This window comes from Balaenoptera physalus (genome assembly GCF_965194825.1).
Source record: "Balaenoptera physalus genome assembly, chromosome: Y".
NCBI classification, from domain to species: domain Eukaryota; kingdom Metazoa; phylum Chordata; class Mammalia; order Artiodactyla; family Balaenopteridae; genus Balaenoptera; species Balaenoptera physalus.
Genome location: NC_138904.1, coordinates 114,816 through 139,141, shown reverse-complemented (window position 1 = coordinate 139,141; position 24,326 = coordinate 114,816). Strand labels below are relative to the sequence as shown.

At 61.3% G+C, this 24,326-nt stretch overlaps 1 protein-coding gene across 4 annotated transcripts in view; it reads left to right on the top strand.

Annotated features, from left to right (window-relative positions):
- Positions 1-13: 13 nt before the first annotated feature.
- Positions 14-24,326, top strand: part of PPP2R3B (protein phosphatase 2 regulatory subunit B''beta) — a 63,758-nt gene continuing 39,445 nt past the window's right edge. The window contains exons 1-2 of one of the 4 annotated variants that reach the window (XM_082447971.1): positions 14-1,039; positions 23,259-23,444. In XM_082447971.1, the coding sequence (XP_082304097.1) occupies positions 707-1,039; positions 23,259-23,444 (519 nt within the window). In that variant the 5' untranslated portion in view covers positions 14-706. Of the gene's footprint in view, positions 1,040-15,716; positions 15,975-23,258; positions 23,445-24,326 lie in introns of those variants that run through there. The other 3 variants (XM_082447970.1, XM_082447972.1, XM_082447973.1) reach the window with 3 other exon arrangements.

Here is a 24,326-nt window from a genome sequence, read left to right as displayed (position 1 = left end):
GCCGACTACCCCCGCCCATCCCGGCGAGATCGCACAGCGCGTGCTTGCACTTCCGCGGACATAAGGGCACGTCGCTGGTGCGCGCCGCACCCCAGGAAAGCCTAAAAGCTGAAAGACGTGGGGTGGGGTGCCCGCCATCCCCCGCCCCCGTCCGCACTCCAGCTCCTGAGCGCCCTCCAGCCCACCGAAGCGCCCCGGCACAGCCGCGGCTGGAGTCGTGGGCGCCGACGGGCGGCGCCGTGATGACGCCACGCGTCACGGTGACGCACGACATAGGCGACCTTCTTTGGGAGCGCAGCCGGCGCGCCCGTTTTGAAGCTGCCCTGAGCTGGGCGGGCCCCGCCGCGGTCCGGCCTTCCGCCTCCGACGGGCCCCCCAGTCCGCGCAGCCCCTGGGCGGGGCGCCGCCCTACCCCGACCCATGACCCCGGGCCCGCGACGCCCGCCGGGCCGTTGACTCCACGCCAGACCCCGGGCCCGCCACGCCCGCCGGGCCGCTGCCTCCTCACCGGGCCCCGGACCCGCGACGCCCGCCGGGCCGGCCGCCTTCACCCGGGACCACGGGTCGGGGACCCCCGTGGGGCTCGTCCTCTTTGGCGGCCGTCGCCTACTACGCGGAGGTCCATTCAGGTCGGACTTCGGTCCCGGCTCCAGGCACCTGTGCAGGAGGAAGGGGTCCCCCTGGAAGGAGGGTCCGAGCCCCGGAGATGCCGCCCGGCAAAGTCCTGCAGCCCGTCCTGAAGATGAAGGTGGACGAGCTCTTCCTGTGCTGGCTCAGCGAGTCCAGCACGCAGGCGATGCTCCAAGACTGCTTGCAGAGGATCAAGATGCCCGGGGGGCCCGAGGGGGTCGCGGGAGACGCAGGGCAGCCCGGGCCCCCGTTCGCAGCCCCGGCCCTCGCCTGCAGGCCGCGCGGGTTGGATGGCCCGGGGGCGCCCAGCCCGTCCCCCGCGTCCACCGCTCTCCCCCTGGGAGCCGCCTCTAGTGCCCGGAGTGGACCACCTGTTCGAGGGCCTCGTCGATCCGCAGGGACGAGAGTAGTAAGTTACTCTTCCTTCTCCTAACGCCTGCGGAGGTAACTCGGGTCGCCTACCGACGTGTAGCTGAGGGTGGTCGAAGATGCTGGAGGAATGTCAGGCGTGAAAGCGCTTGCACGTCTAGTCTCTTCCTCCTGCCAAGAAAGTCTCGCACACAGAAAAATGCTGTCTTTGACAGATTCCCAAGTTGGTCGTCATTCTGGAGTTTGTTTCCGGTTGGTTTTAGTTATCCATGTCTCAGCTTCTTCTGTTCTGCCTAGCTTCTGAACCTAGAGGTTTTATGCCTCATTTATCTACAATAAGGACAGCTGGACAGCAGTATATTTAATTTTTAAAAAAAGGTGCTTTTTGATATTTAATACCGTGTCGGTTAAAAGTAATAAAGCTCCTCCAGGTGCTATGGGAAAACGTATGGTTGGTGCATATCGTACCCCTAGCGTACGCCTAAGCCTGAAGGAGTGCGTCTGTTCCATTGGGACTTGCTGGTAACATTTACGGTTTTCCGGTTGAGCCCGCATCCATCCCATCAACAGCACTGAGCGTATCAGGAGGAGGGACTTCCCCCATCACTTAGTCTGCTGGTTTCCCAGCCACGAAGGGGAGAGTGAGAGGTGGATGTCAGTCCGGAAGGAACTCGTCTGGTTCCAAGTGATTGGAGGGTGTCTGACATGTTCTCACGGATCAAGGATATTTTCCAGAAAGTGAGCCTCCAAGGAGGATGGGAGGTAGACCCAGAGGCAGCTTGGGAGACCCTGTAGAAACGCCCCGAAGGAGGCTTATCTGGATCTGCAGGAACGTGTGTCCTGGGACCCATCCCCGAGTCTGACCGTCTGCAGTGCCCCCACTGACCTGCAGAACCACAGTGCCCCAGAAGGCCTGCCTGAGCCCTCATTGAACTGAGGAGGTGGGTACGTGAGGGGGGCCAGGGCTCTCTCAGCAAGCCCCCTCTAGCAGTGACAGCCCCCCCCCCGCCCATCCTCCCCCAGGTGCTCTTCCTCCCTGGGATCCCTCAGGTCTTCTGTGGGGAGCTCCCCACTTTGTCACTAAGTGTGCTCCGGTGACACCGCTGGAAGATGAATTCTTGTGTTTCGTGACCCCATGACCTGGTGTGAGTCCCCTTAGGTCTGGAAATGTCTACCAAAGGTCAGCTCGTGCGAGGAGGGTGACTTGGATGCATGTGAAGAGAATGTGTTTCTGCGTAGCAGGTAGGAAGTCACAGACGAGTGGAAGTTAAGTTTCGTAGGTGTTCACAGCTGGGAGAGGCCATTCCTCTCCGTCTGGAGGGATGGGGCGTGGAGGAAGTGAGCTGTGGGACTAGGGGGTGCCCTGAATTAGGGGAGGGCGCCTGCGGGGCGGAGGGGACGTGGCGGGGGGGGGGCTGTGTTCCAAGTGTGAGGACCAGATGTTTATGCTCAGAGACCAGAGCCGTCGCACAGCAGGCTGCTGCGTCTGGGCCGCGCCAGCCGGATTCGGATTGAGCCAGAAGCAGAGCTCAGGGCTGGGTAATCTCTCTGCCTCTGTGGCCGGCTGCTGGGCTTCCCGAGGGCAGCGACACGGCGGGAGTGGTGTTTCCCCAAGACCACGTTATTGCATTGCTCTGCACTGCATGGGGCCGCAGAGAGATGAGCTTCTGCCTGGAGGGGTGGGGCGTGGCCTGGGTGGCGTGGCCAGGATGGAAAGGGGGTGAATGAAAGGAAGTGCTGACGGAGGTGGGGTGAGATTGAAGACCCTTCCTCTGGTCTGTGGTTTCCATGACCAGATAGAGCAAGTCAGCGTGAGAAACCGGTTTTGAGGGAAAACAGAATGACTTTCTCTTAGTCGTCCCAAGAGTTTTCAAAAAGTGATGACGGACCTTGTCTGGTACTTGAAGGTGACTTTAAACACGTCTCAATGTATTTGGAATTTATGGCGTGCTTCACTTGGATTTCAAGAAGCGAGTAACCCAAAAGGATGTTTGTCATTCTGACAAAATGATAAGAGCTCTTTTGCCCCAAGAAATGGATAATTAATTTCAGAAAAACGTTCATACATAAAGTGCTGTGAGAAAAGTTCTGAACGTTTTTTTCTTTAAGAATTAATAGGAAGCGAGTCAGACTCACGTGAGGCCCTCACCCGTGGGAGCGGTGGGGAGGAGGCTGGGTCCTGACCCTCCACGCAGAGCCCAGGACACCTCGGAGTCCTGGGAGTGACAGGCAACAATCCACCCTCCCCCATCCTGGGGACCAGGTGTCTGAGGTCAAGGTGTCCCAGGGCTGCGCTCCCTCCAGAGGCTCCAGGGAGGGTCCTTCCTGCCTCTTCCAGCTTCTGGGGGTCTCCAGGCGTCCCTGGGCTTGTGGCCGCCTCCCTCCCGTCTCTGCCTCTTGTCTTCACGGGGCTTCTCCTCTGTGTCTGGGTCTCTCGCCTTCTGTGTTTAGAAGGACCCTGTCATTGGATGTAGGGCCACCCTCCTCCAGGAGGACCTCATCTCAGACCCTTCACTGCATCCCATCTGCAGAGATCCCGTTTCCAAATAAGGTCCTGTTCTGAGGTTCCAGTGAACATGAATGTTTGGGGCACGGTTCTGCCCCTCTGCTGGACACTGGTCCCTCCCCCTTCGCTGCTGTGCCTCCTCTCCCATCGCCATCGGAAGCGGAGGGCTGTTTTATCTCTCTGCCGCCTGCTGCGTCCCGGGTGCCTGGACACACTCAGACCTCCACGGCGGGTGTGCTGAGGGGTGCGCGTGCCGGCTGATCCCCCAGCCCGGCAAGAGCCGAGCCCCTCCCCGAGTGTGGAAGCAGAGGTGTCAGGGAAAGGGGGGCGGGCTTGTTCTTAACCCTTGATTTTTGAAAAGTCCAGTTTGTGGGGGGTTAGTTTACATACAGCGAATGGTGCCTATAGGTGTGCGGGACGGTCGTCACCCTTGCGTGTGAACACGCCAAGGAGCAGAGCGCTTCCCGCCCCCAGGGCCCCGCGCCCCTTGCCCGCGTCCCAGGCAGCCACTCCCGCTGCCAGGATCTGTCTGAGGTGCTGCGGGCCCTGCTTCCCTCTCCCTGCCGAGTAGGATCCCGTTGCGTGGATGGAGCACAGCCTGATTGTCACTTCAGCACTGGGGGCCGCTCGAGCTGTCTCTGCGTGTGCTTCTTGTGAATGAAGCTGCTGAGAACCCCGCGTGGACAGCTGTTTGCGTCTCTCTCGGATGAATGACCTCGGAGTGGAGTTGCTGGGCTGTGCGCTGTGTGTGTGTTTAACTTAGAAAACAAAAAAACTGAAAAGCCTCCAAAGCCCCTACACTGTTCTGAGGCAGGTGTCACGTCCCATTTCCCCAGCCGTGCGTGCGGGTCCCCGTCCACGCCTCCCCGGCACTGGCTGTCCTTAGACTTGTACTTCAGCCGTCCTGGCGGGCTTGTCGTGTGTCATGGTTTTATCTGCATTTCCCTGTTTTCTGGTGACGGCGAGCCTCTTTTCATGACTTATCAGCCGTTGTGCACCGTCTGTCCAGACCTTCTGCCCATTTTGAAAACTGAGTATTTCTCTGTCATTGAGTCGTAAGGGCTCTGTGTGTAGACTCTGGGTGCAGCTCCTTTATGAGACGCATGTTTTCACATGTTTCTCTTCAGTCTGTGGCGCGTTTTGTCATTTGTTTGACATGTGTTTTGAAAGCTTAACATGTGGTTTGAAAGCAAAAGCTGTTTGTTTTTTGATTCTTTCAATTTTATTCTTTTATGGTTCTTATTTATTACATCCGATCGACGAAATATGTGCCTATCCCAAGCTCTCAGGGTTATCTGCTCTTTTCCTTCTGAAAGCTTCCTGGTTTTTGCTTTTGCATTTAAACTTCTGATCCATTTCACGTAAGTTTCTGCATGTGGTGTAAGATATCCAGGTACACAGCAGTTTCGAAGTCTCTCCTTTTCCCATTGAGTTGCGTTGTCTGAAATCAATTGGCCGTATGCGTCTGGGTCTATTTTCTCATCCCTAACCCACTGATCTGTGTTTGTGTTCTCACTCTGGGGCGCTTTGTAGACTAACATGTGGAAAGTGGGTGGTGTACGGCCAACTCTGTTCTTTTAAAACAGCTCTGGCTATGCTGACATTCGCATTTCCACCTAACACTGAGAATCAGCTTATGAACTTGTACAAAAAAGCCTGTTGGAATTGTGATTGGGATTGCATTGAATCTGTAGATCAATTGGGTGTTAACTGATACCCAAAAACAGTTAAGTTTTCCAGCCCATGAGCTCTAGATGTTTTTCGATTTACTTACATGTCCCATAATTTCTCTCAGCAATGTTGTGTGCATACAGGTGTCACGCCTCCTTGGTTAAATTTATCATCATCTATTTAGATCTTTTTCTGCAGCCGTTTTGTAGTTTTGGGGGTATCCAGTTAACCGTTGATTCCCTCAGGACGTGCGACCATGTTCTAGGTTAGAAGTGCGTTCCTTGGAGACACACTCGTGTGTACGTGCAGATGCGTGTACACACAGCAGGCACGTGTGTTTACTTTGACGCGTCCTTAGATTTTCCTGCAGATGTGTTGGAGACAGAAAGGAGCTGGAAGTCCTCGCAGCAGCAGGTCAGGATCCTGAGAGCGTTTCTGACGGGAGCCTTGAGTTTGCCCGGTGACCGTGACTTCACAGAGGGGTGAGCTTGGCCACGTTCCATTCTGTGGATCTCTTAGTGAAGAACGATTTCCGGTTTTCGTAGTTGGCATCAACGAGGATCTCTGTGCAGGAAGGAGGGGAAATACTGAGAACTTTTTATCGCTGGTCAAGAGTTTGCCACATTGAAGTGGCACGAACCTAGACGCCCTCCGTTCTCTTCCTGACGAGTGGAACCAGGAGGTTTCTCGGGATCACGTGGTGGGGGGGGTGTGAGTGCTCTTGTCCTGTCCTCCCGGGCCTCCCACACAGGGCCCTGCACCCGCAGCCTGCATGTGCCCGCCAAGGGCACCTCGCTCTGGTACCCGGCGTCCACCTGGGTGCTGCCTGGGCCGCCACTCCTGTTCCCGACTGGCCACAGAGCGGGCTGTGTGAGGAGCCTGAGGGGCCTCAGATGCAGATTGGCCACAGCCCACTCCCCAGCGATGGTGGGTATCGCCTCGTCCCCAAGTCCTCAGCTCCCCCAAAGCTGCCTGTGGGCCCCCCGTGGACCAGCTTCCCCAGGCCTTGTCCAGGCTGCTGGGCCGAAAGGGGCCGACTTGAGGCTCGGCCACTGGATGGTGACTGAGGCCCGGAGGTGGGGGGACACTACATGGCAGAACCCCGTCCAGGGGAGCCCTGGTTCAGAGGTGTGCTTCGGGAGCCCTGGCTCAGTCCTGGCAGTTCAGTCCTGGTTCAGGGCCCTGGCTCAGTCCTGTTTTAGTCCTGGCTCAGGAGGGTGCTAGAGCTAGAGCCGGGGAGCGTCTCCATGGGTTCCCCATAGAGCAGGTACCTTCAACCTGGCTCTTTATCCCCGGGGCCCCACGAAGGCAGAACACGGCCATCACGTTGCCCCATGTTGGATGGGGCCTTTGCATGGGGCTTGTAGGGGGGCAGAATCAGGGCCCTCCCCACCCCAGAGGACCCACCTGCGGAGTCGCCGGTGGTGTGTGCCTGCGGGGGCCCTTGTGGCGGCGCCTCGGAGCCCAGGGCCTCAGGAGCCAGCTTGGTGACTGTCTAGGACAGAGCTGTGTACCACCCCTCACCCCTGTTGGTGACGGAATTGCCTAGGATTTACGCTTGTTTCTTTGGAGGTGACGGAATTGCCTAGGATTTACGCTTGTTTCTTTGGAGCATTCGTTTTCTCAGCACTAGGCAGTACTGTGCGGGCCCCAGGTCAGTGCCAGACTCGGGGGGTCTTTCTGAGCCTTGAAGGGCAGTGTGGGAGCAGGTCCACAGCAGAGAGCGCTGTAGGAGCCTCTGTGAGTGTTGTGACCTGGTGACCTGCTTGGCGGAGCCGATGACATCCTTCAGGAGGGCCCTGGGGACGGATGGATGAAGGGACAGATGAGACGGTCTTCGGGGCAGGTGGGCCGTGGATGGGAGGGTCCTGAGGCTGGATGGACGTGTGGGTGTCCTGGGGACAGGCGGACAGGCGGAAGGGAGGCCCGTGAAAACAGTTGCTGAGCCGCTTTCCAGAACTCCAGTTTCGGGGGCTGCGGTGGTGGTGGAATCTGCGTGTCTACCCCGTTCCCGGGTCTGCTGCTGGGAACCCCTGGGAGCGCCCGTGCTCGGCGCAGTGGAGGCAGTCAGTCAGTGCAGGGGACGGGCGGGGGGCTCTGAGGAGGCGCTTCGGACCCCGCAGCAGGACCGGGGCCGTGCCGTCTACAGTCTTCACCTTGGCCCGGAAGCGGCGTCGCCGTGGGAAGCGCGGCTGGAGGGTGCGGCGCGCGTGACTGCGGCGGGAGCTGGGCCCACGTGCGCGCGCGTGCGCCGCCTCCGGTCCGCGCGGTTAGGACGGGACTGGGGGCGCCAGCCCGCGTCGCGTCGGCTCCTTGCGGGGAAACTGCGGAGCAGGGGCTCCGGGCGCTCGGAGCCGCTGTGCTCACACCACGGGCGGGCCTGCTGGGGGGCACGGCGGAGGCGGCCGTGCTTTCGGAAGTAGGTCCGTGGTGTTCCCATGGCTCGTGTCTGTCCGAGCGACCCGGTGCCGTTTCTGGAGTCTGTGCTTTTCAGGATCAGGTGGAAGTTGAGCTGCCGGTGCCCTGAGACCAGCTCCCAGCACAGAGCCCGGGGGCCAGTGAGTGTGTCGGTCTGCGGCCACAGCACCGCTGCTCACCCGGCGGCCGCGAGCGCCGCGTTTCTGGTTGTTGCAGCTGGGGGAGGGGCCCCGGCCTCTGGGGTGGAGACCAGGGCTGCCCCCCACCCCCCCACCCCCTCCCACTCCCCCCACCCCGCAGACGGTCGTCCAGCCCCCGCCCCTCCACCGTGCGCACAGCGCCGAGGCCGAGGTCTGCTCGGGAGGCCCGCTGGCCGGTCCCGTCACGATGTCCCCTCCTTGCCCCGGGCTGCAGTGTCCTGACGAGCACAGAGCCAGCGGACCCTGTGGCGGGTCAGAGGTCAGACCCCGCTGTCCCGGCTCCCTGTTCGCCTGCTCTAATCAGCGTGGTTAGGCTCGGGTGTCCAGGAGGGCGCGGTCCCACAGGAAGCCTGTCCACGCAGACGTGTTCCAAGGGTCCGTTTGCGTGCTGAAGAGCACTTCGTATCCCCACGCGGGCTGCTGGTGGGATGAAAGGAGGTTTCGGGAGCGCCGTGGATCAGAGTCTTCTGGGCAGAGTTCGCGTGTCAGGGGCCGGGTGCGACTGTGCCGGGTCCCCCCAGGGGAAGGCGGCAGGGTCCCCGTGGATGCTCCCCCTGCCCCCGCCGGGGCCAGAGTGCTGGTTGTCTCGCGTGTGGGGGGTCGGGGGCAGCATTTGGGCCTGGGAACGGCTCCCGGGCTGTGCTGCGTGTCCTGCCAGCTTGACCACCCGCCGTGCACCTCTTCATCCCCTGGAGCCGCCTGCTTCCCATCTGTCTGCGCTGCAGCCCCGGGGAGGTGAGGCGGGGCCTTCCCTGCGCCTTGCCTCTTGCAGGTGCCCCATCAGTGGTCCTGGAAGAAGGAAGCACCTTTGCAAGGCTGTGCTGGAAGGGAGAGTGAGGACGCGTGGTGCACGGGTCCCTGAGGATCCCCGGGGCCCCAGGAGAAGGGACGCAGGGCGGCCCTGGAGGACGCTTGCTGGGGAGGATGACGGAGCTCTGGGGGTGGCACCAGCACCCAGGGGTGCACCCGGGCGGGGGTCAGAGGCAACGGAACGGGGCTCCTCAGGATACAGAGGACAGGGGCTGAGGGGAGGGTCCGGGGGCTGCACGAGGAGGTGAGTGCAGGGTCTCCAGGAGGACGTGGGTGCGGGTGGTCTCCATGAGGAGGTGGGGGGCAGCTGCTGGTCCTTGGACTTGCGGGGCTGCCTGGGGCTGACGGGTCCTCTCAGGCCTGCAGCTGCAGGGCTCTGTTGCCGCCCTGGGTGGAGGTCCTGGCTGACTGTGACCTGGGCTTCTCCAACTGCCACAAAGTGGCTGGGAAGTGCCGTTCCCCGTGTGTCAGCCGCGTCTCCGCTTTGAAGTGGGGTGGCCTGGTGTCGGTAGCGTCGTGTGCTGGAGGGTGCTGCAGGTCACCGGGCTGTGCAGCGGTGCGGCAGACCGTCCAGGGCGGTGCTGTAGTGTCCCTCTGGCTGGCCGAGAGTGGATGGCTTAGTTTCGGAGATGCGGTGCCTTCCCATTTAGGGTTCCAAGGACGTGAAAAGTTGTGCACAAACCCTCTCCCGCCTTAGCCACCCTCTGAGGCAGCCAGGGCTCTCAGCAACGTCCACAGCAGTCCGAGGTCTCCTCTGTAACTGCAGGCAGACTTTTTTTTTACCAGCTGCGTTCACGTGTCCTTCATCCCATAAAGCTCACCGAGTTCAAGTGCGTGCTTCTGTGCCTCGTCTCCTTGCTGAGCACTGCTCCCTGAGCCGGGGTGCCTTGTGGGGTGTCTCTTGGACCCTGGGCCTGTCCCGGGCTTTGCGCTCACGGGTACTCGTGTGAGCACATTCGCGTGTGACTCCTCGTGAGGACCGTGTCTTCACTCACCTTAGGGACGGGCCTAAGGAGGAATCGCTGGGTTTTATGGCACATGTGCCTTCTGCTGTCTAAGAGACTGTCAAATTGCCTTCCAAAGGGGCCGCGCGGGGGATGTTCCTGCCCCATCCTGACCAGCCCTGGGTATCGCCAGGCCTCTGACCTGCCCCGTTCTGGAATGTGGGCCTCTGGGGCACCTCTGCAGCTTTATCTGCCTTTCCCTGGTGACGGTGATGTTGGGCTTTTGGTCCTCACACATCTTCTTTGCTGAAGTGTCCGTTCAGATCCTCTACCATTTCCCCCACTGGGTCGTTGGTTTTCTCATTCAGTTGGTAAGTCCTGTGTGTTTGCTGGATACAACTCCTTTATCACGTACAGGATTTGCAAATTGTCTTCCTAGTGAATGACTTCTCTTATGTTCCATTTCTTCTACCTCTTTTATCAAGATATAATTGACACGCAGCACTTCATAAGTTTAAGGTGTACAGCATAATGATTAGACTCGCGTAATCGTGAAATGCTGACCACGGTAAGTATAGTTCATTATCTCATATAGATACAACATTAAAGATATATTAAAAAAAGATACTTTTTCTTTTGTTGTGATGAGAACTCTTAGGATTTACTCTTAACAACTTCCATATATAGTAGTGTTAATTATCTTTACCATGTTGTACATTACATCCCTAGTACTGTATCCCTTAACTGGAAGTTTGTATCTTTTGACCTCCTTCATCCAGTTCCCTCCTCACACCCGCACTTCTTCTAGTAAGGAATCTGATCTCTTTTTCTATGAGTGTTTGTTTTGAAGTATAATTGACCTATAAAACTATGTTCTTGTTACACAAGATAGTGATTTGGTATTTCTATACATTTCAATAAATCTAGTAATGATATGTCACCATACAAAGATGTTACATAATTACTGTTTCCCACACTGTACATTTATACCCTTGACTCATTTATTTTGCAACTGAAGTCTGTATCTCAGTCTCCTTCACCTTCTCTTATATTCTTATTAGTGTTTTCTGAAGCAAAAAGTTTTTAATTTTGATGAGGTCCAATTTATTACTTATTTGATGTTCCCAAAAGTATAATCCGTAATCTAAACAATCTTTGTCAAACCCTAGGGCAGATAGGTTTTCTCCTGTGTCTCCTCTAGAACTTTTCCAAATTTCGCTTTTATGCTTAGACTTATGGTCTCTTTCAAGTTAATTTCTGTGTGTGGTCTGAGGTAAGTTTCGGAGTGTGCTTTTTTGTGCGTGATTACTCAATTGCTGCAGCGTGGCTTTCTGAAATGATTTCCCGTTGAATGGTGCCGGCGCCTTTGCCAGAAGTCCCGTGTCCGCAGGTGTCTGGGTTGGTTCCTGGACCCTCTGTCCCACGCCTGTGGGCACCTGTGTGCGCACTGCAGATCTCTGTGCAGGTCACCCCGCGTTCTGGTGACCTGAAACCAGCACCCCGGCCCGGTGCACGACTGTTGGGATGGCTTTTCTGGGTGCTTTTTGCTTCCGTGGACTTTTAGAGTCATGGTGCCAAGTTCTACACAAAAGGGCGGCTGAGGTTTGGCTCAAGGCCGCGTGGTCTGCAGACCCTGTGGGGCAGTGGCCGCCCGGCAGTGCGGGTCCCCCGTCATGGAGGCGCCCGTCCCTGTCCGCGGGGTTTCTGGCTGGGTGGGCAGGTCTTACGGTTCCTCCCCTAGACGAGTTCCTGGGGCGTTTGTTGCTTGTGGTGCTGCTGTGAGTGGAACCGTCTTCCCGTCACCTCCGCGTGCTCTCTTCCGACGGCCGTGCACTTGAGTCCCCAACCCTGTGAAGTCGCTGACCCGCTGATCAGTTCTGCGGTCAGTAGATGCTCGAGGACCCTGCACCAGGGTCGTGCTGGCGTGAGGGACAGCTGTCCCGCGTCACCCCTCCCGGCCGGCGTGCCTGGGACTCTCCTTCCTGCCCGACACTTCAGCTGGGGTCTCGGGGCCTGGTCGGGGTCAGCGCTGAGAGCGGAGCTGCTCGATTGGTCCCGGCTCAGCCAGCAAGCATCCCGTCTTCCTCAGGATGACACAGATACAGGTGTTCTCATAACGCCCTTCGCAGGCTGAGGAAGCGACCCTGTATATTTAGTTGGTTGGGAACTGTTAACATGAATGGGTGTTGAATCTTGTCCAGTTCTTTATGATCACGTGATGTTTTCTCACTTGATCTGTGGGTGTTAACCAGCCTTGCTTCCTTGGATGAATCCAGTGATCCCAGCTGATGCTCTCACACGTTGCTGGGCTCTGAGGGCTCCCGTGTTGTGAGATCAGTGTGTCTGTGGTCGGGGGACACCCGTCTCCCGTCTTCTGTGTGATTTCCTTGGCGGTGGTGTCAGGGCGATGCTGGCCTCCCAAGAGCAGCTAGGAATGGTTACTCCTTGCTCTGTTTTCTGAAAGAGTGTTCAATATCGGTATCATTTCTTCCTTAAAATGTTCTGTAGAATCTAGGCGGGGGTGAATCTGGTCTCCATTCCTCTTTTGTCTGGAAGCAGAAGTTTCACTGTCCCTGTTGAAAGATACCTCCCTGGGTGTCGAGTCCCAGACCACAGAGCCCGTGTGAACAAACGTCAGATCCTTCCCGTCCTACAGACCACACGCTGTCGTCACAGAGCAGCGTAGAGATCAGCGTTGTCAGATAAGTCCAGAAACTTAAGAACAGACTTCCAGAAAACTCCTTTGCCAGAGGGGAAGCGCCGTGAGCTTTCTGAGATCGCTCAGACCACACGAGGAGGCTGGCACTTCCTCGTCTCTAGCCACCTCCGTCTGGGGGCCTCGTGCGCACGTGGCCTGGCCGCCTCTGGGCCTTTTAGGAGCCGGGGCAGGAGATGGGCCAGGGCCGGGTTGACTCTGTAGCTGGGCTGCAGAGCTGATCGTCGGGAATGGTTATTTTATCTGAATCGACGCTAAATTGTGGACAGTACATCACGTCTTAGTTTTTCTGGCCAGCATTTGGCTCCGAGCTCAGAGAATCATGGGATGAGCAACGTGGGGAGGGGGTGCTGGTGTCAGGGATTGGCTCTTCTCTGCCGTCCCGGGGACTTTGGGCCTCCACGCAGACCCGGGGCCTCAGGGGTGCCCGTGGCCTGCTGCCAGCCCCAGGGTCTGCACCGCTGGAGTTGGGCGCTGTCCATACTGGGCGTGGCTAAGAGGAGTTTTCACGGGTGTTTTCCCAGCGAGGGGCCGCCCCCTGGCCCCCGGGGCTCTTTCTGTTCCTCGTGACAGTGTCTCCAGCCTGGCTGGGGGCTCCGGTTCCGGAGCACCAGGGCCTGGGCTGAAGGAGGGGAAAGAGAGCCGGTGATGCTGTGTCTGCACGTGCCGAGTGCCCGCGTGGTTCTGGACGCTGCCTCGGTGGGTGTGCTGCTCTCAGAGCAGTGGCCGCGGGGGGCAGATGTCCCCCGCCTGTGGGGCGCCCCAAGCCGTCAGTCCTGCGCAGGGTCAGCTGCCTTCCTGAGCCAGGCCCACTCCACCCTGTTTCCTCACCTGCTCCCTCTGTCCGGGGCTGTCCTGCGGGTGAGCCCTTGCTCGGGGGCAGAAACGTTACTGACGGTTGCTGGGGGCCTCAGTCTCCCTCCCTCCTGAGCTACCTCTGAGCGTTGGAGGAGCCGTGGATTGTTCCCCAGTTTACCTAGAGGTGGAGAAATGAGTAAAAGATTCCTTTTTTCTACTTGGATTAAATTTCTGGTTTGTAGCCAAATTGTAAGCTACAAGTGAGGGGTCTTGGGGACTCTCTCGGTGTCCGTTTCATGCACCCTCAGCGCTGCAGTTGACGCACGCCTACCAGCATCGCTACAGAAACTTAAACAGAAGAGTTGAAAGCTGACTTGGAAAGGCAGAGTCTGTATGGCCGGGAGGCCCTGCGGGCAGGGCCTGCCCAGGTGTGTAGTTCCTGTGCTGCCCTACCTGCCCCTGTGCTCATCTCTCACGCTCAGTGCAGCAGCGCCGGGCTTTGCTGTGAAGACTCAGCCCTGGGCTTAGCAGCCCCTGTGTTCTCGGCAGGACCTTCCCCAGTCTGTGCCGGCACGGGACCTGCGGCCACCTCGTGGGCGGTTTGGCCAGGGCCAGGCACAGGGACAAGCCCAGGTCTCGGGCAGCGCACATGCTCCGCCTTCCCCTGGAGGAGCTGCATGGCAGGGGCCAGCAGTGGAGGGCCTGGACAGCTTTTCAAGCTGCAGGAGGAGCCCCTCTTCCCTGGGGTTTGCAGGGGGAGGGGGAACGAGCGTGAACCTGCAGGTGTGGCCGTTCGTGGCAGAGGCGTAGCGCAGAGTGACAGGGCTGTGCCTGGGTCCGGAGGTCTCCCTGAGCCACTGATGACCCGCTGCCGACACCCTGAAGTCAGAAGTTTGTCCTGAACCTGGTCCCTGCCCGGGGCGTGGTATTGGGGGCCTTCCTGCGTGTTGTGTCCGGGTCTGGACAGGGCAGGACTTAGGCCCTGTAGCCTCACACCGCCGGGGGAGGCTCTGTGGCCACGTTGGGGTGCCTACACTGCCCCTGTCTGTGTGTCTGGAGAACCAGAGGGGTCGCCAGCCAACCTCTGAATCTTTGAGGATGTTCCAGGAATGGGGAGAAGGACGGAATAGGGTAAAGAGATGGGAAAGAGGCAGAGGAGAAGGACAGGAGAGAGGGCAGCCCCCCGAACAGGAGTTTGAAGAGGAATTTGGGGCGGGGTGATGGTGCAGATGAAAGAGGAAGCGGGTCTGAGAGGCTGCAGCCCTGTGATCCCAGCTAGGGGACACGCCGGGAAGGGCAGACCCCTGTGGTCCCGGCTAGGGGACACGCTGGGAAGGGTAGACCCCTGCGATCCCAGCTAGGCTTAGGACAGAATACGGACACAGTAAGAGGTCAGTGTTGGGGAGGGATATGAACAGGCCGGGCCCAGGGGACTCCAGGGCAGCGACCCTGCGCTGCGTGATGCAGTAATGGTGGACACACGTCACTGTGCGTTTGTCCAGACCCACAGAATGTGCACCACCGCGATGCGCCCTAGGGGAGCCGTGGACTTCTGTTCATAGCAGCGTATCAGTATGGGCTCATCCTGGGGGCTCGTTGCTGTAGCAGATGCAGCACCCAGAGCGGGGTGTTTGTGACGGGGAACCTGGTTTCCGCAGGGGCAGCACACGGGAGCTGTGTACTTTCTGCCCAGCGTCTCTGTAAAACAAAAACTACCCTCCCCCCCGAAAAAAGTCCATTAGAGAGACAAGGAGGAGGGTGGATGGGTGAAGTGCCTTTCGACCCCCGAGGTCATTTCCCCAACGTCTTTGTCTGGGGGCGGAGGGAAGGGGGCAGGGAAGGTCAGCTTTGGCCGGAGCAGGCGTTCCTGGGGTCCTGGGATTTCAGGGGTGGGACATGCAGGCCCGATCTAGACGGTATGTGGGGGGAAGGCCCCGCCCAGAAGGGGGGCCTGGCTCTGCTCCTGGTTCCTCCTCGTGTCAGGGGCTCAGTCGCGTGCTCTCATCGCTCACATTACACGATAGCATGCGTCGTCTGTGTCGTATTCCACACCACGCACACCATCTGTGACGTCTGCGTTCCACTACACTCTACACAGCCGCGTACGACAGGGCGAGAGCTCTAATACCCCGAATTCCACCCCCACCCCGAGTTTTAAACAAAGGCCGTCAGAGCGTCCTCTGCCGTTTAAGTGTATCTTCTCAACTTCTGGAGGGCTGGAGGGTGCCCCCTTCGTTTGGGGCCGTTTCCCCGACGTACCACCTCTTGGGCCGCACGTGGGCTGTCGGGCGGGCGCGGCCAGGGCGCCAGCCGCGGGCTCGGTAACAGGTTGCGCTTAGTCCTGGACGGGCTGCCCTTGTCCGGAGAGAAGGCCCACCCTCCCAGGAGCCGGCAGGCGGCGTCTCCAGGTCCGCTGCCCTTGCCGGCCTGCCTACAGGCTGAGCCGAGGGAGGCTCTCGGCGGGAGAGCCGCCTCCGCGCGCAACAGGCCAGCTCGGGGCGGGCGTCCGGCGCTCCGTCCTGCACCGCGGAGCACAGCCCGGGCCGCGGGAGGGGCCGCGCGTCTGCCACGCCTCCCCTGCCCCGGCCGCGCCACCGTGCGCCCGCCCGGCCCCGCCTGAGGAATGCGCGCGCCCGAGGCCCGGCCCCCAGAGCGCCGGCCGGCGATGCATGGAGCGCGCTGAGCCCGGCCGCCCGGACCGCCCCGACCCCGCCGGCCCAGGCCAGCCGCAGCTCCAGCCCCGCGAGCGCGCCCGGCCCGGGCCCCGGCGGCCCATGCGAGCCGACATGCGGCTCCGGGACCTGTCCCTGCGCCAGGACCCCGACCTGCGGCAGGAGCTGGCCTCGTTGGCCCGCGGCTGCGACTTCGTGCTGCCCTCCCGCTTCAAGAAGAGGCTTAAGGCTTTCCAGCAGGTGCGGCGGGCCGGCGGGCCGGCGGGTCCGCTGCGTCCGCGGGCCCCTCGCCGCTCTGGCGAGGTCGGGGTGGGGGGCTGCCTGGGCTCGGGGGGCTCCACCTGCGCCTGTGCGCGGCTCCCCTGGAACAGCGCCCGTGCGCGCAGAGAGCAGGTGTGCCCGTGCAGTTTGTCAGGGAAAGCGCTGTGAAGGGAGGCGCGGGCGTCTCCTTTCCTGGAGTCCTAGCAGCGGATACCCCGGGCGCGGGGCAACGTCGTGGTGCGTCTTGCGCGAGGCGGGGAGGTGTCGACCTCGGGCAGTAGGAGCCTTCGGGACGTGACCCTCCGCAGGTGCGCAGCGAGCCTCCCCGTGTCGTTGGAGCGTGTGGCGCCCTGGGTAATAACAGCGCAGCGCTGCTGGAAAGGAGAGCGAGCGCGGTTTGTTGCGAGCGCCTGTGTTGCTTTAAGGGCTTTATCGCAGGCACGTACCAGCCGGAGCGCCCTTCTCCGCGGCTTCAGTGACGACTGGGCTTGTAAACATCACGGCGCTTCACAGAAGCAAACCCCGTGTCTGTGCCTCGTGTGTGCTTTGTAAATTCGTGTAAGAGGACCATGGAATTTAAAAGTCATGGCCACCTGGGATCTTTTGGCAACTGGAGGTTCTGCTGCCTTACGGGTATTTGGCACGTTAATCACTTGTATTTTCGCCCAGGCGAGGAGTTAAAGGTCATCTCGTGGCCTAAAAAAAATCACATCGAATCAAACCAGGCTGTTTGGGGTGGGAAAAAAGACCTGCTTTCTGCTGGTAGTGTAATTGGATTTTTTTCCTGGGATCATGTCTCAACTTTTGCAGGGCTTCTGGTACTTTTGTGTCTGATCTCTATCCTTCAACTTGTGAAATGCTGTCTGCAAGTGGCTGATGCTTGTATGTTTGTCGCTGGTGGAGAAGGAAAGTCTATTTAGAATCTGAACGTGGAATCAGCTAAGGGTGATCTACAGAGAGGAGGTCTGATGTTTGCTGGTTACTGTTTGTGTGCGTGGCGCACACATGGTGCACACAGGCTGCGCCGGGGTGTTTCCTGGATTGGGGAGCCCTCCCCCCTCCCCCCACGGCGGCTGTGACTTGATCTTGGTGGGGGGGGGTGGTCCTGGCTCCACGCAGAACTGTTCATGGAAGCCTGGTTGTTCCAGGACGGCTGTTCGTCTTACAGAATCACTTTTTGGGATACGCGATTCGTGGTTGCCTTTAAGAGGAAGAAGTTTCACGTTACGGCAGATACGTTCCAATGACGTTTCCCACGAACGTGGGCACGTGCTGCGTGGAGTGAGCGCTTCTCAGGGGCGGGCATCGGGGGAGTGTCGGGGAGGAGAGTGTTCCTGGCTTCCTTCGCCCCTTGGTGTTTGAGTGCAGACTCTGCGCAGAGCTGTGGGTGGTCGGCAGACCTCAGGGCGTGGGGAGGTGGGGGGAGCGTGGGAGGAGATGGTGGGGGGCGTGGGGAGATGATGGCGCGGAGGGCAGCGGGGGAAGGTGTGGGGAGGAGGGCATGTGGGGATGGGGGCATGGCCAGAGAGGATGGCCTGAGGGAGGTGGGGTTGGCCTTGTGGGCAGACGGGGACTGAGGAGGGATAGGGGGGGTTCTTCGTACGTGCCGGCCCTGCTGCCAGCTTGGGGCGTCCGCGCTGGACTCGGGGCCAACGGAAGGTGTTGGCCTCCCACAGCGAGGCTGTGTCATGCGTGGGAGGCCGTCCTGCTCCTGCGGCCCGTGTCCACCCGCCTGCCCTGCCTGTGGCGCCCGCGCCTTGCGCACTCTGAGCAGCCCTGAGGCCCCCAGGTCGTCCCCCCGACGTCCCTCAGACCTTGTCCCAAGCCCACGAGGCCCGCTATGGCCGTGCTACCCACCCTGTCCTAGCCGGATCCCGACCCTCCGTCCCCCAGGGATTGACTCTCGGGCTCTGCACACGCTCTCCTCTGCTGTCACCGTGCCCTGGTCCCACTCACGCCCATCCAGCTTCCCCGTGGGGTCCTTCAGGTGGATGCACGGGCCCCACGGGGCACCGAGAGCCCAGCGCAGCCGCCCCCCTGGGGACACTGCTGGGCGTTGACCCGACCTCTCCTCCACACGGTGACAGCCTGGCCTGGGGACTCTGGCCGTCTCGGACACCGCGCGAGGTCACGGCGCTGCGCGGGGTGGGCCCTGAGTACCCCCTTGATCTGTGCTCCCAGGACCCAGGGGTCGGACGTGGCCCTCCGGGTCCCTGAGCCCACGGATGTGACCCCTCACGCCACCCCCCATCCCGTCCATGCCCCCAGCCCTGCCTTCCGGCCCCGTGGGGCCCCAGCGTCTTCTGGCCGGGGGTGCAGACCCAGCCGACATCTCAGGCCCCTGCCTCGTGGACGTGGAGCCCCGGCCTGTCCCCTCATGGCAGCCGCCCTGCTTGGCCCAGCTCCTCGCGGCTCTGAGAGTTTGCTCTCCAGACACCTTTTCTCCCCTGGAAAACTCCGTGGCTCATGTGGCCCCTCGAGGCCAGTCCCTCTCCTGTGGTGGCTAGAGGACTTTTGAACAAACCCACGCGCAGGGCCAGCCGTTCTCATCTTTGTTTTGGCGCCTCTGCTTTAAACTTTCACAGTTGGACTCTTGCTGTCCGTCCAGCGGGCCGTTGGCAGGTCTAGCTGGGGAGCCTGCCGCCAGCCGGTGGGGAGGGGCCCTGGGGTCGCAGCAGAAGCAGCTCCGGCCTGCAGGGCCTCCCAGCCCGGCGGTGGCGTCTGGTGGGCGCCGTGCCCGCCCGTGTCCCCGCGCCGCCCGCCAGGCTCGGCCGCTGCCCCCGGGTCTCGGCTCGGCTGGGGCCGGCCCGCGGGCTGCTGCCCCCGGGCTGTGCCGCGCTTGCCCTGCATCCTGCCCTGGCGGAGTCGGAGCCACGGACGTTTCCGCCGCCCCGCTAGTGCGTCTGCCCGAGGGGGCGCTCCGTGCGAGGCTGCGTTTAGAGAAGGCTGGCCTGGGCGCTTGCTTGTGCGGGCCCACCTCCCGGGGCCCCTGCCGCTGCGCGGGGACGGCCGTGCTTCCCATGAGGCCGAGCCTTCAGCCCGCCTGTGTTCCGGGGGCCCCGGGCGTCTCCGTGATGTCTGCAATCGTGATGAGTCAGGCCGCGCTGGTGTCCGTGCCGGCGACAGAAATAGCTCTTTGCGAGCAGGTGTCATCTTGACCGGTGGCCGGGTGACAGCCGGGAGGCGGGCGGCAGGCGTGTCGCTGGGAGGGAAGCAGCCCTGCTGGGAGCCGAGTGCCCCACCTGCCGTGCTGGCTTCTGAGAGGCTACAGCCCTGCTCGAGGATCTTCCCTGTCTGTCTGTCTGTCTCACACACACACACACACAGACACACACACACACACGTGTTTGTGCCGCGTCCGCTTTCATTGTGGACCTCCAGCCTGGCCGCAGGTAGCTCAGGGAACAGCCCCCGTGGTCCCCTCAGGCTCTGCTGAGGCCTGTTTGGGGCCGGGAGGTGGCCGGCTCCCAGCAGTGCCCCGTGTGCTGGAAAAGAATGCGTGTCCTGCAGCTGCGCCGGCCGCGCTCTATTTATGGCCCAGAGATTACACTGTAAATCTCCCGTGTCCGTGCCCAGCTGTTTGTTTTTCCGTCATCCGGTGGTCCGTCAGGGGTGGCGGGGGAGCGGGCCTGGCCCGCCTCTGTGCCGCGTGCCCGCATTTCCCCAGCACCTTGGCTTGGTCGGCGCCGAGGCTGTGCTGGGGCACCGGTCAGCTCCGGGTCGGCAGAGCTTCCCGTGATGGGCGCCCTGTGTGGTGTCCTGACCATCTCTCTCTGTCGCATCCAGACTTTTAGTCCTATCTGGGCGTGAATACGGCGATGCCAGCCGCCTTTTCGTCACTGTTGGCTGCTGTATCTTTTTCCACTTGTTAAAAGTTTTCAACCTCTGTGTCCTTATATCTTACACGTGTTTCTTGTAAGTTTTACTTTCTTTTTTCTGTCTGATCTTTGTTTTTTAACTGGAGCATTTAGTCCATTTACATTTATAAGGATTATTATTAATCCATTCTGTTTTATTTTCACGATCTTATTTATGTTTCTTTTTATGCTCTCCTTTCCCTCTTTTTTATCTTTTCCTCATTGGAGTACTTAATACTAGCTTACTGCTCATCTTACGATGTCAGTGCCTTCGTTCTTCTAGGTACAGAGTCAGTATCTTTATCCTCCAACTCAAAATTCTCAAACCCTTCACTGCCGGCCCCCTCTCGTTTCGTGTTGTTGTCCTGAGAGAGTCTTTAAAGAGAGGTAAAACAACATGCTTGTTACCGATGTGCGTGGCGGGCGTGTGCGTGGATTTACCCACGTAGGCACCATGTTCCCTGCCCTTCGTTCCATCCTGCAATTCAGACCTTCCGTTTGGGAGCACGTTGCTTCCTGCCCGAGCCCAGTTCCCCTGGGAGGGGCCTACGAGCTGACCGTGGGGCAGGCGCCATGGAGCTGGTGACGTGGGGAGAGCTCACCGCGCTGAGGAGGCGAGGCTCCACTCTGCCGTGTCCCTGGCGGGTCCATTTCCCTTGGCTTCCTGGTGGCTGGTGAGGGCGGCGGCCCCGTCCTGACAGCGGAGAAAATAGCGCACGATGTTGAGCGACACCTTGTCTCTGTGTGTCTGCGGCCGTGGCTGGGCAGGTGGGGACACCTGCCCTGGGACCAGCCGACCCAGCTGATTTGGGGATGGGTGATGGTGGCGCCCGGCGCTGAGTGCCGCCGTGCTGGGGAGGATGCCAGAGGTGTCGGTGCAAGCCGGCAGCCCTTTCTGCAGACGTGAGCCATGAGCTGCTACAGGTGACAGCCCAGGACACGGGGCCTGCGCTCCATCCTGCCCTCCAAACAGAGGCGAGGAAAACTGGGGAAAACTGAACCCGCCCAGAGGAGTGAAACCGGGGGGAAACATTCCCCAGGTGAACCCTGGGCGTCCCCAGGCGACGCGTGAACCCTCGAATCTCTCTGTCCTCAGGGCCGGCGCTGGGTCTTGCTTCCCCTGCGGCTGTTCTTTGCCGCTGTAGGTGGGCATCACAGCCCAGCAGCTCTGCCCCGAGACCAAATCACAGAGACAGGACGTCCTTGGGCTGGGAGGAGGGGGTCAGCCTCAGTCCCTGGGCGCCGACAGGGCCGAGTCCGAATGAAACGTGGGCCGGAGGCGTCCCGCGGCCCCTCCCGGGTCAGGGGCTCCTCCAGGGCCTGTCCTCCCGCTTCCTGCCGTCCCCCCGCCCCATCCCTGTGCTGTCCCTGCCCCAGCCCGTGGCTGTGCCGGTGCTCAGGGCCGCCTGCCGTCCCTCTCCTTCCCCCGCGTGCGCCTCCCCAGCTCTCCTCTCGCCTCTCAGCACTGAGCCAGATCTGCACGCAGCCCCTCAGGATTGTGTTGGCCCCGTGGTGATCACAGAGCTCGTTGCCCAGTGTCCCCCGGCTGCCACACAGACCTGGTACAGCTGACTCACGACGGCCGCACCTCCTCTCGATGCGGTCACCGCGCCTTGCAAGGTCACCGAGCACTGAACAGCTGCCTCAGCTGGGACCTCAGGAAACACAGGAGACGTGGGGCATCCCCGATGTGACAGAAGGGACGCGGGACATCCCCCATGTGGCTGACGGGACATGGGATGTCCTGAGATGTGACCGAGGGGACGTGGGATGTCCCTGATGTGACCGAGGGGTCGCGGGACGTCCCTGATGTGACCGAGGGGTCGCGGGAGGTCCCGAGGTGTGACCGAGGGGACGCGGGATGTCCCTGATGTGACTGAGGGGGATGCCTGTCATCTGCTGCTGTGTTGCGGGTGGAGAAGCGGTCCGGGTTGCAGGCTGTAGGAGTGACGTCCACTCACAACGTTAGAATCAGTGCACAGCGTGACTCCTGAGGGCTGTGTGCTGTGTCTCGGCTGCGGGTCGGTGGCGGGGCCTCTGGCGCTTGTGGGCGTGGAGCTGTGCTGTGTGCGCCTGGTCGGGCAGCTGGGACGGGGGCACCCCGCAGTGAGCAGACCGCCACCCGGCCCCGTCCTTGGCTGTGTGGGCCTGGCTGCCCGCCCCAGCCCCCTGATGTAACCACTCCTGGCGGGGGAGTCCTCTTTCCTGCCTTTGCCTTCCGTCTGCTGTTCTGCGTGTGTCTCTGGATGCCCAGGGGCTGTGGGCTCCGTGTGTCCGTAGTGCCCTGTGTGCGCTGGGTTTCCCAGACCTCGTTGGTGGGCGTACCCCTCGCCGTCCCCTCTCCGGAACACCTGGTCACTCCCCGTCCCCCGCCAGTCCCGTGGCCTGAGGCCTGGGTGCGCCTTCCTCTCTCCAGCGCTTCCCACCCGGACCCTGGGCTCTTCCTGCTGCGTCACGGTGTGTCCACGTGTCCCCAACCACAGGGAACCTGGGGTGTGTCTAGGAGGTGGGCCGTGGGCTGGACCGTGCTTGCCTGTCCCTGCCCATCAGGGGTGCCCAGATGCATGAGTCTCCACGGGCATTACGGGCCGTGACTCGGGGCAGCTGTTTCTGGCACCCAGGGGACCTTCCCGGGTCAGCGCAGAGGGACACCGCGCGTCCTGCAGGGGGACAGTGCCCCGCAGTCCAGGGAGAGCGAGCGTCACCGAGTGTGGCCGCTCTCCCGGCCCCCCCAGGCCTGCCCGGTCCCAGCGCGTCCACTCCCGGCAGGTGCTTCCTGAGTGGTTCCGCTGGCTGGTCCCATCTGCTCAGGGGCGTTGGCGAACGCAACCCTCCTCTGCATGCGTTGTGCACGCTTCTGACCCGTGACTGCACCCAGCTAGCTCGCAGGTCACCCCGCCGGTCACCGGGCAGACGTGCTGACACTGCCGTTTGGAAGGCGCGGCGTGGGTTCCAGGATGGCTTCCGGCCTCTCCCCGTGCCAGGATGTCGAGCCCTCAGGGCTGTGGTGCTTTCCGAGGGCCGCGCCCAGCCACGGCGCTGGCCTCCCATCCCGTCCACAGGGAAGGACGGTATGGGGACAGGCGGTTCCAGGCGCGAGATGCAAACGAGGGGACAGCCCGCCTGTGCCGACCTTGACCTCCCGGGAGGGCAGGAGGGCAGGTTCTCTCAGCAGCTGTCCTCGTCCTGAGGGGTCACACCCGAGGCAGGATCGGGGGAAGCAGGGCCGTGTGTGGCGCTGCGCCACGGGCCGCGTCGCCTCCCACGTCTGCAGTCAGCCCGGCGATGGTCTGGGCTCTGTCCACAGTCGGGTTCGCTGGGCTCGGGGCAGCCGCTCTGGTCCAGTCCGCGCCGGCGGGAAGCAGGTGCCCGCCCTGCTGGGTCCTCACTGCTCTCTCTCGCTCAGGTTCAGACGAGGAAGGAGGAGCCCCTGCCGCCCGCTGCCAGCCTGAGCATTCCCACGTTCTACTTCCCCCGAGGCCGCCCGCAGGACGCGGTGAACGTGGACGCCGTCATCGCCAAGATCGAGAGGACCTTCGCCCAGTTCCCGCACGAGAGGGCCACCATGGGGGACATGGGCAGAGTGGCCAAGGTGGGTGTCTGCGCGGGGGAACGCGGCCCGCGGTCCCTCTGCGGTCGTGGCCGTGCGTGAGCTCACCGCACCTGCGTCCCGCTTACTTCGGTCCTTGTGATCTGAGGCGCAGCGGGATCCGTGTTAGGCTTTGTCCTCGGGCGTGTCTGTGTGCCGTCCTCCCAGGCGTGGTGGCTTGGAGGGACCCTGCCCCGGGGCTCTGTGTCTGCTGTGCAGGGTGGTGGTGTTCTGGGCGGGCGCGTGTGGACCCACAGTCCGCGTGGACCAGCACCGTGTGTGGGGTTTCCAGCTGAGCCCAGGTGTTCCCACGCCGTGCGCCCCCCTGAGCGGCTCGGTGTTTTCTTCCAGCAGCGTGTGTCGGGGTCCCGCGTGTGGACGCCCGTCGGTTTGCTGGCTGCACCGTCTGTTGCGGGAACACACCACGGTGTGCTCGTCCCTCCCCGATGGCTGGCTGGCGGCCCGTGGCGAGGGACCCGGGTTCCGCGCGGTCCCCCTGGTGGCTCAGCCTGGGGGCGGGCTTGCCGGACAGAGGGCAGTCCTCACCCTCGCCGCCGTGAGATGCCCCAGGTTGCCGAGCGGTGTTGTGCCCCGTGGCAGGCTCCCGCGCACCCAGCCCCCAGCTCTCGGTGTCGTTGGCAGCTGCGCGCGGGCGCTTCCTGGGTGTTGGAGTTTGTACGTCCCGGCCCGCCGTGGGTCAGGCTGCTTTACAAAGGCTTCTGAATTCAGCGTTAGGGTTCCTCAGTGGGTTGCTTGTGCCTCTCCTTTGCCCCGGTGCTGCTGGGGGGTGAGTTCTCTCTTTGCATTCTTCCTCCCGCCTGTACAATTTCTCTCTGCGTCCTGGCGGCTGATCCTCTGTCCGTTATGTGCATTCTGAAAAGTTCT